The 19,482-nt window shown below is 44.6% G+C and overlaps 1 protein-coding gene across 3 annotated transcripts in view; it reads left to right on the top strand.

The window, feature by feature from the left end:
- The window catches only part of PDE7B (phosphodiesterase 7B), a 373,129-nt gene that overhangs the window by 345,893 nt on the left and 7,754 nt on the right, over positions 1-19,482 (top strand). For all 3 annotated transcript variants that reach the window (XM_019527215.1, XM_019527216.1, XM_019527214.1), the window contains 4 exons: positions 6,973-7,064; positions 9,636-9,780; positions 12,610-12,706; positions 17,721-17,801. In XM_019527215.1, coding sequence (XP_019382760.1) covers positions 6,973-7,064; positions 9,636-9,780; positions 12,610-12,706; positions 17,721-17,801 — 415 coding nt within the window. The remainder of the gene's footprint in view (positions 1-6,972; positions 7,065-9,635; positions 9,781-12,609; positions 12,707-17,720; positions 17,802-19,482) is intronic.

Raw genomic sequence — 19,482 nt, 5'->3', positions numbered from 1 at the left:
AGTGTGTGTGTGTGTGTGTGTGTGTGTGTGTGTGTGTGTGTGTGTGTGTGTCACCCTTGGAACTCATCTTGTTCCATATTTTCATTGATGATATTGGCACAAATAAAAGAAGGGACATCTTCAATGCAGAGAAAGGCTGGGATACCGTATAGGAAGAACTGGACTACTTGGAGCCCTGTCATAACAGAAAATGGGATTAAATTCATTAGTATGAATACAAGGTCATGCAACTGGGAACTAATAGCTGAAAGTCTGCTATAAGCTGGGAAGCCACCTGTTAGAAATGTCAGAAAAGGAGAAAAACTTTGATGTATTAGTTCAGGGATGGCCAACCTGTGGCACATATGCCACAAGTGGTCCAGGCAGCCTCTGTGCCTGGCATCTGGCAGACCAGAGAGGGGACAGGTGGCAAAGTGGCAGATAGGGCAGGCAGATCAGCACTTTGGGCAGGGGAATGGAATTGGAGCAGCACTTGGGGAAGGTGCCGAGTTAATTTGTGACACTCCTGCCAGAAAGGTTGGGCCCACATTAGTCAATCAGAAGATGATAATGAGATGAGTCACCAATGTGCTTTAACCAAGAAAAAAGGTGAATGCAATCCTAGGATCTATTTCCAGTAGAGAAGTATCCATTGGATATATTTCCGATGTCATTCTACAAATCAGTTTTGAGACCTTGTTGAGTACCTTTCTAGTCACTTACGTTCAAGAATAATCAATTCAAACTGAAACAAGTGCAGAGAAGGACTACTAAGATGACCAGGAGAATAGAGAGACTATGTTGTAAGAAAGAAGTACAAGAGTTTGATTTGTTTCACTTTGTAAAACAACAATTTAGAAAGAACATTCGGGGAGAAACAGGTAAGAAGAAACTAAAGGACAATATTGGCAGAAGAACAAATCAATACGAATAATTTTAGGTTCTTAACTACTGAAGCAGCAGGGTTCTCGAACAATCTTCCAAGCAGAGTACTGAGGGCAAAAAGCCTACTTCGGAGACGGAGCTCAGTATTTATGAAAGAGATTAGATGACCTGGGGTCTGCAATAGTAGGATACTGGCCATGATGTCCTTCCACGCCTGTGCTCCTGTGTTCTTACCCCCCTCTAGTGTTGGTCCACATAGAGGATGATAACTTGCTGCATTAGCTCAGGTGGCAGTGGGCTATGTGCAGGGTATAAAAGTTTCAACCTTGCTGATGATTTCTGTGCAGGAAAATATTCCACATGATAAGAGTTTTGGGGCATTTAGTTTGCTTTTTAGAAAACCAAAGAATTACATACCAACACTTATGTTAAAAGATATTTTTTTAAGTTACCAAAATGAGGCACTAAACAGGAGAAACTGCAAAAACCAAGGTCATCAAGTCAAACTTAGTGTCAGCCCCCCTGTATTTATGCATTATATATTTTTTTCCCACAAGCTGGACAAACCAGCTCAGAGACTGATTTAGGGTAGTATAGATAGTGAAGGAAGCTGTTTTTCATAGGCACTATGCCCCATGCATTTAACACAACCGGAAGGTAAATGACATGGAGCCATGGGAGAGAGTGAAAAGAGGATGTTGTGTTTAAGACAGCTGAATAATAGAGTTGAAAAACAGATTGTCTTCCCAGATCAGATGTAGAGTTCCTGATGTGATGCTGGCTACGTTTTCTAAACCACGCTTATCACAGGGAGTCACTAAGGCTAGGTACAGACATTCAAAAAGTCCAAGGCAGAACTGATCTAAGTCATGTGGTTTTCTCTAAATGGCATAGTTTAGATTGGTAGCGAGCAGAACACATATTCTCCCTTTGGTGTAGGGGGCAAATCGTAGACTGGGTTGCACTATTTTTAAATCAATCTATTTGTGCTGAACTTCTGTTGTGTTATGGGTATAAACTGGTTACCAATCACTTACACTGGTAAAAGTGTAATGTCTGTACCTGGCCTAACTGTATATCCCTCATTTTCTAGATGCCCACTTGAAACCCTCAGGTCTGATTTGCAGAAGTGCTGAGCACTTGCACCGAGGTAAATGGGAGCTGTGCATTAAGCAAACACATTGCTAGATTCATAGATGTTTGGGTCAGAAGGAATCTTAGCAGATCATTAAATCCGACCCCCTGCCCTGGGCAGAAAAGAGTGCTGGGGTCAGATGACCCCAGCCAGGTGCATGTCTAGCCTCCTCTTAAAGATCCCCAAGGTAGGGGAGAGCACCACCTCCCTTGGAAGCCCATTCCAGATTCTAGCAATCCTAACCATAAAGAAGTTCTTCATAGATTCATAGTGTTTCATAGTGCTAGGGTTGGAAGGGACCTAAACAGATCAGGTCTGACCCCCTACCCCAGGCAGGAATGAGTGCAGGTAATAACACCAGCCAAATATCTGTCCAGCTTCCTCTTAAAGACCCCCAGCGTAAGCGAGAGCACCACCTCCCTTGGGAGCCCATTCCAGCGCCTGGCAGCCCTAACCGTAAAGTAATGTCTCCTGATGTCCAGTCTGAACCTTCTAACAATTTGTGCCCGTTATTCCTAGTAACCCCTGGTGGTGTCTGGGGGAACAGAGGCTCCCCCAATTCCTGCTGTTCCCCTCTGGTGAGTTTGTAAACAGCCACCAGATCCCCTCTCAGCCTTCTCTTGTGGAGGCTAAATAGGTTCAGGCCCTTCAGCCTCTCTTCATAGGACCTGACCCACTGCCCCTTGACCATGTGAGTGGCCCTCCTCTGGACCCTCTCAAGGTTAGCCACATCCCTCTTGAAGTGCGGCACCCAGAACTGGACTCAGTACTCCACCTGCGGCCTGACCAGTGCCGCATAGAGGGGGAGGATCACCTCCATGGACCTGCTTGTGATGCATCTGTAGATGCTTGACAAGGTGAGGCTAGCCTTACTGACCGCTTCCTCACATTAGCGGCTTATGTTCATCCTGGAGTCAACAATAACTCCAAGATCCCTTTCTGCTACCATGTTGACAAGAAAGGAGTTCCCAAGCCTATAGGTGTGTTGCTGGTTCCTTCTCCCTAGATGCAGCATCCTGCACTTGTCTGCGCTGAATTTCATCCTATTCTCATCCGCCCACTGCTGTAACCTGTCTAGATCTAGCTGGATTCGGTCCCTCCCCTCCAGTATGCTCACCTCACCCCACATCTTGGTGTCATCAGTGAATTTGGAAAGCGTGCTTTCCACTCCTACATCCAGATTGCTGATAAAAACATTGAACAGTACAGATCCCAGGACCACAGCACAGAAGTATAGGAGTGGATATGGGGCTTTTGGCCTGCCCTCAGGCCCACCCACAAATTGTGCCCCTCCAGACTCAGGAGGCACCAGTCACCCCTGATCCCGTGTGTTATTTATTTAAATACACTGAAAAGAAAGTCAAAGAAATGAGGTGGAGAGAGGTCTCAAATCCTTCCTGGAGCACTAACAAAAAATAAATAAATAAAAAAAGAACAATTAACAATTCTTAAGTTAACTCTTTATTTTATCCACGCTCTCATGTGTGTTCTCACAGATCTCTGCTCTTTGTTTTATATTTCCCTAAGCCTTCTTTAGGAGATCTGTGCACTAGAGTGCCATGCTCACTTCCAGGAACTGCCTCCCTGCAACTTAGAAATTCCCTTCATCTTCTCATAACAGCCTGTAAACAAATCGCTTCCCTCAGTTACGCTTTTTCTTCTCTTGATTTCTGATTTCTCATAACTAGCTTGAAAAAACAACCCCAAAAATACTAAATTCTCTTGTTTCCTCAACATCTCCCAAGGCTGCATGTTACATTCATCATAGCTTTTATCATTACCTGTGTCATCCATCTGAGGACTTAAAAAGATGGTGATCTCCAGGGAAGCTGACTAGACATTGGGAATAAACTAAGATGTATTTAATACAGACAATGATCAAAATCTATATAGATTTTATAATCTATATATGTTCTATTATAGCCCTGAGTCTGCAGAGAGCTTCCATGAGGGCTTCTTCGGCTTGAAAGAAAAAGGCGGTACTTATGCTTATGGTCCCAGGGTTTTCGGTCACACAGCCTGTTTATATGTTCAGGCTGTGAACAGCCTGATTTAGTCCTAAGAATTCATAGGTGAAAAGCCAGACAAAATGGTTGCAGTGTCTTCCTTACATTTAATTTATTTTGCTTACTCAGAGCTACAAGATCATAGGGACAGTCCTGATGCGTTTGGGCAGCAGTGTGTACTGCCAAAAGTAATCTAAAGGCCTGGGATCTGAATCTGTTAGGTCTGTGGAAGAAAAAGACTGAGTAATCAGCATCAATACCTCAATAACAGTCTCCTTCAAGTAAGCAGTTACTGTTGGAAAGATAAATCATGTGTATGGTATATTAAAAAGGAAAGCAGACTACTTTGTACATGATACAGCAAACAACTGTGCTTTCTCATCTGGACATTGTTTCCAGTGTTGGTCATCTCACCTAAAGCACAGTAAAATATAGCTGACATTGTAGAGATCCAAAGAGAGATAGAAGTGATGAGAGGGGTATGATGGAATTACATGTGGTATAATTACACAAAGGAGCATCACATGCTTTGAAAATATGAAGAGCCAAATATGCTTCAAGGAGCTAAAAAAATGAAATCTGACCCCTAAAAGGGTTAGGCGTTGTCTCAACCCCATCCCATAATGAAAAAACAAGGCATCCCTTTATCAGATCAATGGGCAATGCATTAGAACAAAAATGAAATACTACTTCATTTATCCCCTGATTTCACTCCGATTGAAATCCATGGTAAAATGCCCAGTGATATGAATAGCCAAGGCCCAGGCCCAGGCTGTACAGTCGATGTGTGGAAGACATCCCCCTAGGGGATCTGGTGTCAAATATTATGGCTAATTTTGAAAAGGAGGATGACAGTTCTGTGATCATTCTTAATATTTGTGACTGAGCAAACTATATTAGTAAGGAAATGAAACCTCATGCTTTAGGGTATAAGGCAGACTATTGGGATGTAATCCTTGCAAGTGGAATGCAAAGCCTTTGGGGCTACCTCCTGGCTTCCAACACTCCAGCTCCACGTATGAGAAGAGCCTCAATATGAAATTGGCAGGATGGTCAGTTGGTTTCGTTTTCTGGTTCATCCTCTACTGCTAGCAGAGAAAAGCAGCGCTGGAGAGTGTCTTTCCATTTTCACTTTGAGGTTCAGCTTAGATAAGATTTGCTATGCTGGATCTTCCCATTGCTCCCCCTTCTGTGATAAATAAATAATGTCCAGCTCTTACTCAACGCTTTCCATGAGGAGATTTCAGAGCATTTTACAGAGGAAGCCAGTATTATTGTTTACATTTTACAGATGGGGAAAACTACTGTCATATCTACAATTGTGGACAATACTAAATATCTTAAAAGATGGGGCAATAAATGTTGTAGGCACTTCTGGAATAACTTGATCAACAAAATCTTCCATTGTTTGAGGTAGCTCTTGAGTTAACTTTAATCCAATCCTTTCTTTGCCAACTCTGGATATTTTTGTTGTCTTGCATTTCTTTTTCTTTTCTTTTAACATGGTCATCACTTGGCCTAAATAAATTTTGCAAAAATAAGTTCCTCAGACAAATTGTGTGTTGTATAAAAATTACATCTAATGTTGATTTTTTCCCCCCTTCCCGCTGCATTGCCTATCAAGGGACAGAAAAGATGAGGAAAGTATCTGAGCAAAACAGGGTAGTAGGCATGGAGTAGCAAGGTGGGAGATTTAGAGCAAAGGATAGAAAAGAAGTAAGGAATTCAGAGATGGAGGCAGCCAAGGAATGAAAAAGGTGGTAGGAGGAAGATATGATAGCAAAACCTGAGAGAGAGCATGGGGGAAGTCAGGAAAAAAGAAAAGATAGATGCAGAACTTGTAATATGAATGTGAAAAGTAATCATGTGTTTATTGAGGGGATCAATTCTACAGTTTTTTTCTGTGCAGCTCATTTAATAAATGCTTTCTGTGAATGTTAGGTGAGCCAAAGTATTGTAGATCTCAAAATTGACACTGTGCATCAAGATACTCAGCAGGGGAGAGGACTCTGACCCCCTACAATAAGCCAGTTATCTTTGGGTTATCATTTATAGCATTAAAGGGTTAACCAAACATTGAATGAGATTTTGAGTGTGTGGCTACGGCATCAGGTGTTGCCCGCTAGCAAAGGCAGGTTATGTTTATTAGCTAGACTTGTTATAGAACTGGCCCAAAAATAGACTCCGGTTTATAGGAAATTTCCCTTTAAAGAAATAAAACAAAGAATGGTTTAACTTTCAATTAGAATGAAGCAAAATCTTTTAAAATGTTCCTATGAATTGGAAGCTTCTTGGCCCTTGTAGCTGCCCAGTGAAATTGACATTCTTGTTTCAGTGTTGGCAGCAGGCATGAAATTAACAAAAATGACAGTTCTACCAAGTGGTAGCTCCCAGCTTTCCTGGCTGCTGGGCAAACCCACCGCATGGAATTTTTCTTATCTCGCTGCCAGCCCTACAACCAGAGTGTGAAAGCTGGATAGCAAGCTGGATTCTTTTTGGCTCATGTTTCATCCCACAGTAAAGATTCTTCAGTCATTCAGGACTTATAAATCACACTGCAGTCAGTGCGCATGCCAAAATGTAATCCAGCTTGCTCTTAAATGGATATATAAATTCTTCATTGCTAACAGGAATCAATACAAATCAAAGCTTGGGTTTTGCCACTTAGCGACAGACAGGGCTTTGGGGCTAATCCAACGCCCTGGTCACTAGCAGTGCAGCTGCCCCAACCCTGGGCTAGCCAGCCAGAAATCAGGACCCTGGCATCCTGCCTTCAATTTAGTGAAAGTTGAACAAAACATATTGGGCTCAAGAAACAAGTATTTTTTACAATTAAGCTTGTTTTGCTAGAAAATTCTCAATTATATTTTGATCTATTATTTGATTTGGTAAATACAGAATTTCTGTGCTAAGTACAAGATGCTTATCTATGGTATGCTTGTACTTATTTACCTCTTCTCTCCCCAGAACGTCTCAGTTTTAGAAAATCATCACTGGCGATCCACAATAGGCATGCTTCGAGAATCAGGGCTCCTTGCCCATCTGCCAAAGGAAATGATGTAAGTGCACCTCATGAGAAACATGCTGATGAATTCCACAGAAAACCAGTCACTGGCTTATTTGACTGCTTGATCTAACAACAAAAGCAGAGACCAAGGGACTCCAAGCAAGTTAGGCTAGCCTACTCCCCAGGACGGAGCAAAGCAGAGCAGCCAATTAGTGAGAGAGACATCTGCCCTAGTTCTACCATAGGGACATTTTCTAGACATGTGCCACTGTTACCACTGCTGGCATGACTTCACCAGTATTAGCAAAGGGAGAGGGTCTACCTAAATCATAGGGGGACTTGCAAATTTTTGCGGATTGATCGGTACTTAAAGCTCTACCTCCACAGTCAGTTCACGGTGGTCCCACCCCTCAGTACTGATTGACAGAGAGGCCCTGGGTGGGGGGGAGGGACCACAGGGCAGCTGCCATCTTGCCACCCCAGCAGCCAGCAGCTTCCCCTCCCAGCATTTTATTTTTAGTATTTTGTTGTTGTTGCTGCTGTTGATTTCGTGGACAAGCCTGGATTTTGTGGTTTCCACAAAAACTGCAAATTGAGTAGTTCCCTAGCAATGGGGGGAGTCCCAGTGTAGCAAAGCTCTGAAGGTCCCCACTGGGTTTTTTACACTAGATCAATTAAACCTGTTCAGAACTAACGTAAAAAATTATGGAAAATTTTGAGCTAAATCCAGATGCACTTTCCTGTGTTTCAGGTGCCCCGGTCTGGGTAATCAAGGAACAGCTTCCTACTTAATATAAACAGTGTCTTTATTATAGCAGTTTCTTACAGAGCTGTTACAGGGCCTGCTGTTCTCCCCCAGCCTCTCTAACTCTCCTCCACTTCCTGTCTCCTCCCCCTCACTCCTTGTTCCTCCTTCAGACTCCTCCTTTCTGCTGCTGCTGGTTTTGCCTCTGAGATCCTTATATATTGTTACATCCTGAGCCTAAGTGATGCTTATGTAGCTACCAGCAGCAATACTAACATGTAAGCATGGCTAAGATGCTATTTGAAGCTGCTGGGGGGTACAATCTGGAGAAGGAGCCCCCCTAGCTGTTAGCCCAAAATCCCAGTGGCTAGCATATTTGCTCTGGGACAAGGAGAAAAAGATTCTATCTAGGTGTACCCCCTTGCCCAGTGGTGGTTTGAATTCGCATCTCCTGCTACCTAGCTCAGTGCTCTTACCACTAGGTAACAGGAGTTATTAGCCACATCTCTCTCCATCCTTCCTCTTGAGGTTGGTTCATCACACGTTCCACTTATTATTTATTGCATAAAGTGGATAAATAGCACTGCAATAGTTTCAGCCCCACTGAGGGCAGGAACTCTGGATACAACCCATTCCCTTGTAGGGCAGCAGCCAACTTCCTGAGCCCCGCTCCCTCTGGTTTCTCTCCCTCCTCCTGACCCCACTTAGCTGCCCATGGAGGATTGTTCTGGCTGACATGTAGCCTGTAACCTGGTATTTAGAACATTTTGCTGGGAAGTAGGAGAAAGAGGTTCAAACCCTCTCTGGATGAAACTGGGTCTCCTATTCCCTGGGCAGATCCCTAACCACTCGGCTTCTTCACCTTCCCCCCAGCACCAATTGTGGTTTTGCTAAAAATAAAATTTTAGAATGTGCATGGTATGATGCAAACACTCAGGTGATGATATTCCCTTGCACATCTATGCAGCCAGAGTTCAGGCTATTGAATATACTCACCACAGAAACACAGGGCACACATATCTATATGGACTCCAAACCTCACGTAAGTGCCAAAATTGCCATTATGCAGCTACGTAACTGCCACTTAGGTGCGTGAAGATGAAATAGGATTTAGCTCTTAGAGAAGGTCTCCCTAGCATAGACATGGCCTAGACATCATCCACGCAACCAGGATAGTATTTAACTTTACTGTTGCCTTGTGGGAGCAATGACAGCCCGGGCAGAAAAGCCAAAGACTGGATGTAATCTGGGCTAATACTGATGTGCTGCTTTTTCTGCTGCAGCTGTTTGTGTGCATGCGTGCACAATGCTACAGGGGCTGGAGACAAATCCTTTGGATTCAAGTCACCCAGCAGCTTGCCACATCTAAGTTTTAGTCACTGGTGACTTGGGCAAGAATGCAAATTAAGTCCATCTCCCACTGGTAATCTCCTAAAGCATCCAGTCTGTCTTCTCAGTTGTTCTTAAGAGCAATGAAGTTCAGTCCCCTGTTCTGCGTATGGCTGCCAAACTGGAACTGGATGTGGCTATTCATTCTCCTGCATGCTTTCTGTGTCCTCCCAGTAATATATCATGCTGTGTAGTTTTCAGTCTTCACACTACGTTTTGGAAGCTCCCTGGGCTGTCTATGCCAACACCATTATTCTGCTTCCTTGCATCTTCCACATGACTCCCCTTAGGCAGCTAAAATGCTTGTATCCTACAAGTTGTTTCTATAAAGGATAAGGAAGGGGATAAGGCTGAGTCCACAGCGCGAGAATCTCTCTGCCCACTCACGTCATCATGTAATCTGCAGAGGGAGATGGGAGGTTAAGTGGATTTAAACTATTAACGTTCAACAATCCCCTGTTCAAAAGGGCACATTTTTCTTGACTGCAGACAGGATATTGAGCAGCAGCTGGGCTCCCTGATCTTGGCAACAGACATCAATAGGCAAAATGAGTTCTTGATCCGTTTGAAAGCTCACCTCGACAATCAGGATTTGAGACTGGAGGATGCACATGACAGACATTTCATGCTCCAGGTACCTTTCTGAATCCTTGTCAGTGTATCACAACTTTCATGCATGTTACCTATGCCTCTACCTCCGGGATCCTGGCACCCACTATCTGCTGCTATCTGACCTGCCTTGCAAACAAAACATACCCCTAATCTTGTTCCCTTGCACAATCTACATACAACAAATTCAGGAAGGGATCAGTGACTGAGTAGCTCACATCAGCTATTATTCATTTCTTTATTCTCAGGCTACCTTGTCTCTTTCCCACAACAGGCAAGAGTTTTAGCCTCTTACTGCAGCCTCACTGTCCTATTTTACAGTGGCACTGGTGGCAGGGACTTAAGTAATGGCCATTTGGCCATTACTTCCAGCCTCTATCTGCACAAAGAGCAATCACTATCATGGCACTAGCAGTGGATGGTGATTCTTCTTTCCCAGCAAATGAGGAAACCAAACCAAAGTGATTCTCTCAGCCCTACCAAAGTTGTTAGTAGGACATTCAGAACAAAGCTCCAACCAAACAAAGCACCTCAAGAAATAACCACTGTGTAAAACTACCAGCTCAAGGCCTTCCCTGCAGTTGTTCTAACAGGGCGTGTATAGACAAAACGGGGGCCCTAAATTGAAGCAGTGGGTTTTTAAAAACACTGCTTCAATTTAGGGCTGATTAAACCCCCTGTGTCATGCACACACCCTGCTAACTTACCTGCTTCTCTGGTGGGGAGGGGAGGGCGAGCTGCCAGCAGGTAGAGCGGCTCCTGGGCTGCAGGGGGGGCACTGGTGCTTCTCTCTGCAGCAGCTGCGGCCCCCTCCAGGCGGCACCTGCCTACAGGCACCCAGCTCAGGCAGTCCTGGGCAGCACTGCAGCCATGAAGGGAAGCACTGGGCCCCTGCGCAGCTCAGGCAGGCATCAGGCTCACCACTTTTCTTGGGCAGAGCTGCTTTCCTGGGCTGCTGCCAGGCTGCCTGTACGGGCTTCCTGAAGAGCCGTGGTGCTGCATGGGAGCCCAGTGCTTCACTCCACGGCTGTAGGGGCAGCAAACTAAAACTCCTCAAAGAAATTTTAGTTTGCTGCACCCCAAGTCATTTAAGGTTCATTTCACCACCAAATTTCCTACAGTGGCTGGAATTAATGCGCAATACACTGCCGAGGCATGCAAACACTGACACCATTAAAGCAGTGCAAAAGCACTTAGCACTCTTTAAAGTGTTGTCCAAATACACCTCTCATTTCATCTACACATGGTCACAGATGGCAGCTACATGGCTGTGCAGTTTTGTTCAGCAGTTATGCCACCTGGGTACAAAGCAAACCCTGGGAGAACAGCAAGTGCTGAAGGAACACGCTCACCTAATGCCAGCTGCCTTAATTCCCTCACAGAGGTAACGTTACTGTGCCTGCAGAAAGAGGCTCCTGCTGCCTCAAAACAGGTATAGACACACTTATAGCCCTGCCAGCTGGAGCCTAGACCATACCTGTGCTTTGCCGATTTCAAGCCAAGATGAGCCTGGTAAGGGAAGGAATAATAACTACTTGAGAAGCTGCTGCCATTTCAGAAGACTAGGTTGTGTAGTAATCTGCTTGTCTTGCGTCCTGAAAACAAAATGCCTTCTTACTGCCTGAACAACATGAAGTTGTTGGGTTCATGCTTCTTAACAGATCAAGCAGGATGCTGATTCAAGTAAGGAGGAATCACAAATTCTACCTAGGGTAAAAGTCACCACCTCCCTTCTAGAAAAAGAAACTGAGGCACAGAAAAGGTGGATTAGACTTGAGAGTAGAAATCAAGAGACATTCATTCTTATGCATGAATTGGTCACTGGTTGGTCACTTCCTGGCTATCCAGCCATCAGAAAATCACCGCAGTTCTCTGAACCTCATTTTTCCCATTTGTAAAACAAGGAGAAGAGTGAACTACTGAAGACTGCTAGTACAGTGCTCTGTGGGCACAAAGCAATATCACAGCCAGTTCTATCCAATTGGCTGAGGGAAACGAGAACATCCTCCCCCATTCTGCAAGTATGAATTTACACAGGATAAAGCTGTTGTTTTTCATGCTTTCTCCACTAGGCCCTAGCATGTCTTTGCACAAATACATCTTGCCTAACCCATTAAGAAGCACAACTGCAAGCCCATCAACCAATTGGACATTGTCCATGAGGAAGCCAGGCAGAAGACATTTGGTTTTGAGGAGATAAGGCAGGCAGATGACGGTGTCATACTCTTCCTGAGAAGCAGCAGCTACTTGATTCCATTCCAGCCCTACCCCAGCTCTACCTCAGCAAAGAACTTTAAACTCCTAGCAAAGGGAAACAGAGCCAGAGGCAAACCAGAGGGTCCTGTACTTAGCTATGTACACAGCAACACAGCTGACCTATCCAAGTGGACTGTATCCACATATCAAAATTATCCCTAATGTAAGTGATATGAAAGGTCACTCACCAAGACCACAAGGAAGTGCTGCCCAAACATTCTCACACTGGCTTGGCTCTTCCATTCCTCATCCTCAATGGCAGATGCTGAGCCAAGCAGTCAGCGGGAGCCAGCCTGAAGCTTTTGTTGGCTTGCCCACCATGAGTCATGTCCAAGAAGTTCTGCAGTCTTGGAATTTGGTGCTTCTCTCATTCTCGCTACTATAAAAGTGGGGCTCTGAATGCTGATTTTGTTACACATTTAAGTAAGTGTCATTTCCTGAAGAGGCATGTTGGGGTGGGGCTCAGTTTCTCAAATGTATTCTTAATCCCACTTGACAATGAGTGTGCCACTAAGCGGTTTCACAGCCCCTTGGAGTGCAGATTTGCTGCTGAGTGACTGCTAGCTAATCATTTTTCTCCCTCCCTTTTTGCTTGCAGATCGCACTCAAGTGTGCTGACATTTGCAATCCCTGTCGGCTTTGGGAGACGAGCAAGCAGTGGAGTGAAAGGGTCTGTGAGGAATTCTATCGGCAAGGTCAGTCCTCTGATGTACCAAACAGGTTCCTCTTTCACTTTCAGGCAATAATATGAAGAAAGAGAAATTGGCTTATCTGAAGTGGCACTCGCTCTGTAGTCAGCTCTGCCTACCTGATTCCCCCTGCCACAGAGATATGCTAGATCAGCAGATTTGTGGCCTTATTTTGCAAGTAGTTGCTAATGAAGGCGGAGGTGAAGAAACAGAAGAGAAGAGCAGCATGTATTTCATTGATCTGACTGCTCCTGTAAGATGGTGTCAGTGGGCGCATCTACACAAGCAATCAATGCAAAACAGTAAACTCCAGAGTTTATTGCTCCCAGGTGTGCTGTTTGAACGTGGGCCTGGGACCGCAGCACACTGAGCCAGGTCAAATCAGGCCCAGCTGGCAGAAGGCCCCAGGGGTCAGCCAGCCAGGAGCTTCCCCCCCACCCCTCAGCTCAACATGCTGCAGAGAGGCTGGCTGGGGCATGAGGATGCTCCAGTGTGGGGCTACCTGGCATGCAGCCCCTGCACTGAAGCACTCTCCTTCCCTAGCCAGCCGCATCAGGATCTACATGTGTGCTGCTGTGGAGTAAAAAAACTCTGCAGCAGGATAGTACTTGTATCTACAAGTACTATCCTGCTGTGGAGTTAATTAGCTTACTCCAGTGTAATCACCCTTCACTTGTAAATGCTAAAACATTTACTATGGAACTAACTAGTCAACTGTTCAGTAAATGTCTTGTGTAGACATGCCTAGTGAGTGGGGGTTTGCTGTGGCTCAGACCTTAGTTTTCACTAGCAGCACAGAGTCTGAATCTTCTTCAGATGTCCTCTAGTCATCATCACTGAACCAAAACCCAGATGGATGTGGGCTGCACATGCAATGCACACCTATCACACTTGGTTTTACTTAATAGTTGCAAACTTATCTTACATTTGCCATTTCCAAAATGCAACTGACTTCTTTTTACAGTTGCAAGTAAGATACAGTCCTAATGCACTTCTCAAACCCCTAACTGAATTGAAGGCCCAAACCTCTGCTAGAATCTATTGCAAATATGTTCTAACCCCTCCAAAGAACTCAGCTATGGATGGTGTTCGGTGAGAGCTGATTACACCATTTCACTCCACCATAAAACTAGGCTGTTCTATAAGACAGAAGACAACATGGTGTTTAATCACTGTTAAATCTTTCTTAGTAGCTTCTCCACAGCCTGAGGAAATGGGCAGGAATGCTAAATAAGCAAGCACAGTGGATTAATATAGGTGTGGCTAACCTGCATTACAAATACCATGGGCAGCCTCTGTATGTATCATGAGGCAGATTAGGGAGGGGCAGGCAGCACAGTGGCAGTTCAGGGAGCCAGATAGCAGAGCAGCAGATCAATCAAGATAAGGGAATCAGAGTGGTAGTCGGTGAGGGTGCAGGGCTTAATTTGTGGCACACCTGCCAAAAAGGTACATTAGACCCACTGGTCCAATGTACTGAATTTATTTAAACTTGTCAATTACACTACAGAATGAAATCAGATCTGACCATAATGGCCAGCATTGTCAGGTAGCTGAATTATTACCTGGCATAGTTAGTACACAACAAGTATGGATGAAGCCCCTTTTAGTCCGTTCAGGCCCAAGCTCAGCCCCACAGCACTGGATGCAAATTGTCTTTGTCCATACTTGCGCCCTAACTGTGTTCAGTACCAGTTTGTCTAACTGGTTACTGGTATCTGTGCTCTGTAACAGAAGGTCTGGTCAGATGAAATGCTTACATCAGTATAATCAGCACTGCACCAGTGTAAAAAAAGTAGCAGATGACCAATCCAAACTCCTAAACCAGGGAAACTTCACCACTGCTGAAGAATTACTCCTGTAAGAATCAGGGGTAAAACTCTACAGGTGCAACTAACACTGGTTCACATTTGATTTGTCTGCATCCATTCGAGGTTGGCTGTTTGCTAACAGCTAACCAGGTCTCACCTGTTCTCCTATCAACTAGTGGCAAGTCACAGAGTTAGCTGTCATGCCTCTATCTTGGGATTGGTGCACACGTCCATTCCTGATCCCAAGGTAATGTACATCAGCTTACAAAACTGATATAAGTTATCAGGGGTATATGTCTGTCTCTCCCTGCCCTTCCTGTTGATTGGACATGAGTGCTTGATGATGTTCACAACATTGAATTTATCAGGGACCAACTATTAGTCCCATAGCAACTGACATGAGTGGAAAAGGCTAAAGTCTTTAAAATGTGTCTTGGGGAAATACTTGTAATGCCATATAATGTCACTGCTTTAACCAGGGTCTGGTATCATGAGGAAATGTTGTAATTGGTCTTAATACCTGTTCAGCTATACTTTAAAATCAGTCGAATGATAGTGTATATTTAATGAAGTTTAATCTTTTTTTATGGAATTGAGGGAGTGTTGAATCCTGTTCCAAAAAATACTTTTCAGCCTCCTTGAACTGTTCCTAAACAGCTTTAAAAAACAGTTTAAACTGATTGCAAATTTTCTCAGTGCAGATAAATCCTGTGTGACTGATTCATGCAGTTGGGGCTCCAAGTAGTTAATCAAAGTCTGTATCTTTCATAGAAGTGAGCAGTAATTCTTACTATACAAAGCAGAATTTCGGCTTCTTTGATTAAATGAGTTGTCAAAGCCATAGAAGCAGGTAATATATTCCAGGACATCAGTTATAGATTAACTGAATATTTGGTAAATGAGGCAAGGCTGAATATTTGTACTGGTGTAATAACTAGATCTGGCAAGAACTTTTCAGTGACGAAATCTCCTTCATGTTTAATTTTGAAAACAAAATACATCTTTATGCCTATATATTGGTACTAGGAAAACAGTCAAGGAAATGTTTTACATGTACACATGCATGTTCCTTTGCCAGCCAGCACTTTTCATTAAAAACAAATTTAAAAAAAAAACCCTAAAAAATCATAAACCCCAAGCAAATTCAAAAATCAATTCCTTATGTTGGTTTTATTATCCCAAAGACAGTACCTGAATATTTTTCCAAAATTGCTCTTAGTACTTACATCAAGGACTTTAATCTGGGTTTCATACAAGCTCTTCACATTTAGTTCCTTGTTAGAAACACTAAGTATTAGCTGCTGGCCTCTAAAGGCAATTTCATGACAGAGCAGTCACCTGGTGATTAACACAGCTGAACTTCATCTACATTAGTGCTTGGACCATTGCTAATACTGATGCAGCTAATCCATCGCTACAAAACAAGTATAATTTTGAATCATAGAGCATCTTAACAGGGGTAAAACAGGAACAAATTTTTGAGCTTTCTCATGTGTATAAGAATAACAGAAGGAGAGCCTTGTAGTATACTCTAAAAGGGCAGATTGTAGGTCCAACTAATGACCCTTGGGCACTGACAAGTGTGCAGCTCCCCACTGTAACTCATGGTGCTTCCCAGGAAGCACCATGGATTACAACGTTCCCACAGATCCAACAGACATTCGTTGTTGGGTCCGGGGGGTCAGGGGGTCAAGCTCCAGTTTCGAGCAACAGCATGTCCACAGCTACTTTCCCCTAGCCCAGCTCCGGTGCTACCTTCAGAATGGGATGGGAGGACGGGAAGGGAGGAAGCTCAGTCTGGAGTTTGCCCAGCTCACCCACCCCACCCTCTAGCACAGGCTGGGCAAACCCCAGGTGGAATTCCCTACCCACTCTTCGCCCCCTCCCATTCTGAAGACAGCACCAGGGTCCAGGCTGAGCTACATCAGCCCAGCCTTACTCCCGGCCTGTGCTGACAGACATTAATGAAGGTATTCCACTTTGGAGTGCCTTCATCTGAATCCTCATATAACAAGAGTTCAGACTGTCGTGTAATTGGGCACTTTTAAAATGCTCTGCAGTCGCATTGTTCTGTCAGGGCATGGTAGTATAGTGCTTCAGAGGCTGATTGTGTGACAAAACATCACTTCTGCCAGTGCCCCTACTCTCTCATTCGAAAACTGAGAGCAATTTATGGCCATGTACGGACATTCAGTTTCTTCTGGGACAGTCACTGCTCCCCGAGGAGAAAGTATGTGTGTATAGATGCTCAGGATTTTTCCCCTAGACCAAAGGTGGCCACTCCAGGAGAAAAATAATCCATGAACAACTCAGGTTAAATCATTCCCAGGAGAGTTTTTCCTGGGACAGCAAATGTCTGTACATGTTCCCTTCTTAAAGAAGCACAACACAGTCCTCCAGTTTCCCAGGGGTACTTTGCTCCCCACTTCCCCCCCGGGGAGACAGTGTTTCGTTTGGGCTGAAGTTTACTGCTCCAGCCAAACAGGGAGCAAAGCATACCTGCTTCACAATTCCCACATTGTGCTGCAGGGAGACACAGGCTGACCCTAAACATTCTGGGTCAGCCAATCAGGTCTGTCCTGTACACTGCTGCTGTCTGTCTCCAGGCAGACTGAGGGAGTCTGCAGAGTACACTAAAATGTGTGTACAGGGGCCCCCTGGCTACGAAGTGTCAGCACTGCAAGTTTTCTGCTCCTCAGGGCCTCAGCGTTCAAGTCTGCCCAGGTAAGTTTTTTTAACCAAGAAAACAAACCCAGGAGAGTTCTCCCAGATCATCTGAACACATATACAGAGACTTTCTCTAGGTCTCACACTTCAGCTGAGTTTTCTTAGCTCTGTCTTTCTACACAGCTTAGCCGCTCTGGCAGACTATAGCTAGTAACATGCTGGGATTTCTTTGGAGCAGAAGATCACTTGCTTAGAGTCATTTCCTGTGAAAACTTACATTTTTGGTTTTACCTTCTTAAACATTTCACATGCTCTTTATCACAGTACCTGAGTGCTGATTTCTGCATGAAAACATTTCATGGTCTCTCTCTTTCAATCTATCTTTAAAACTGTGATATTCATCCTAGACAGCAAAGGAGAAGTATAAAGGTCAACACAGTTGTAGCTTCTTTTGAGATTTGCTTTTCCATCTGTATTATAAGAAATTAAAGTCACATCCTAAATCAGCAAGTGGCAAAAATGATTTCTTTTGTTTTTGATAGGTGACCTGGAACAAAAATTTGAACTGGAAATAAGCCCTCTTTGTAATCAGCAGAAGGACACGATACCTAGCATACAAATTGGTGAGCTTTACTTTCATTCTTTTGTCTTCTCCTACTCCCAAACCCCATCCTAGTACAACCCATGATCAAGTAAAACCTGGACCATAATATAGGATGCAGCAGAATTTACCTACCAAGCAGATCACAGGACTCTATAGAAAAGCTGAGTGCATTGCTCCTAGACACTGGGCCTGGTTTAGCTTTACTGCCACTCACTCCCTGAGCTCAGGCCTGACACAACAATAGCTCACAAGGGAATGAACCTCACAGAAAAAGTCAGATACTTGCAGCCTGATCCCGCATACTGGAATAGTTCAGCTGTTTGAGAGAATTAGGACAAGTGTTCCCAGAGTTGTGTAAGCGTGATGCTTCATGATACCAAGAGGCATCATGAAACCTCTGACATGCTTAGCACCTGCCACCTTAGGGTAGCGCAGTCTTTGCTTTCTGTTCTAACTTCCTACCACAATACCCCCAAAGAGGCCCTGTTCCAATGCTCAGGCTGTGCAGTGGGTCACATTAGCTAGCTGAGGCAGCAGCAGCAAGACTATTTTAGTAATCCACCCAGTGTTTCTAGTTCTCTAGCATCCCCTTTGTTTTCCCTCCCTCCTCCTTCCTCCGAGTTTTCACATGTAGCTATCCCACAGTCTGGTGAGCTGCCTCCAAAACAAAATTGCATTTGAGCAGAAGAGGGAGGAGAGGCTTCCCTCCTCATGGGAGCTGGCTGCAAATCCTCTACAGCTGCCCCAAGCTGAGGAGTGGGAGAAAGCTTGAGTTAAGAGCAGTGACTCCAGTGCACTGTGTGTGGCCAGCCCCAGAAGCCTAAAGGTTACTTTTCTTCAGTGTTTACATATAAGCTTCTATAGTGCCACACCATGTGCATGGTAAATTGTGGGGGCAGCTATGTAGCCTCTTAGATGCTCTGACAAATGTTCACAATTGAACACTTAGGCCCCCTCAAGTTTTAGGTATTGCACAATTAACTGGTTAATTGCACAATTACCTTGAGACCAGCTACACCTGCAAAGTAACTATCAGGCTATAAAAAGCTCCAACCAGCTATAAAGTTAGACCTGAAAAATTTGTATTAACTTGGTTGCTATTGAGTTTTAATTTGCGTATGTAGCAGGGTCTCCCCTGTGGCCACAGGGGTGCACTATGGCCAGATGGCACTGGGAGTCCTATAACTGAGGGGACTCTCAGCACCCCGCAGCTGCCAGGATCCAGAGTCCTACAGCTGCAGGCACAGTGTGCCTCATGGTGCTAAGACCCAGCTGGGACCTGGCAGCCACAGGGCACAGCTGCAATCTCCCAGCCTCAGAGATTTCATGCACACCTAGGTCGTGGGAGCTTCATGCACCCCATGGACCTGGGAAATTGCAGCTGCTGCATCTCCCAGCCATGGGGGTTCATTGGGCTCCCCCTGCACTGGCAGCAAGGCACAATGGGATCTAATTGCATGATCCCATAATCACACCTCCTGCCATTATGTGAATAGTGCATTAGATGCTATTGTACCTTTGCCTGCACACATAGATGGGCCCATATGTTACTAAATGTTTCCTCCTCCTTTTTCCTCCTCCAACTGAGGGAAAACATGAGGCAGGAATAACTTCAGATCTAAAGTATCTGATATTCAATAACTGGTTTGTACTTCCCCTTCCTTCTCCTCTCTGCTCCCCCCCCCCCCCACACACACACA

Source organism: Gavialis gangeticus, unplaced genomic scaffold (genome assembly GCF_001723915.1).
Source record: "Gavialis gangeticus isolate Ggan-Ray unplaced genomic scaffold, GavGan_comp1, whole genome shotgun sequence".
Classification (NCBI taxonomy): Eukaryota; Metazoa; Chordata; order Crocodylia; family Gavialidae; genus Gavialis; species Gavialis gangeticus.
This window is presented reverse-complemented; position numbering and strand designations above follow the sequence as displayed.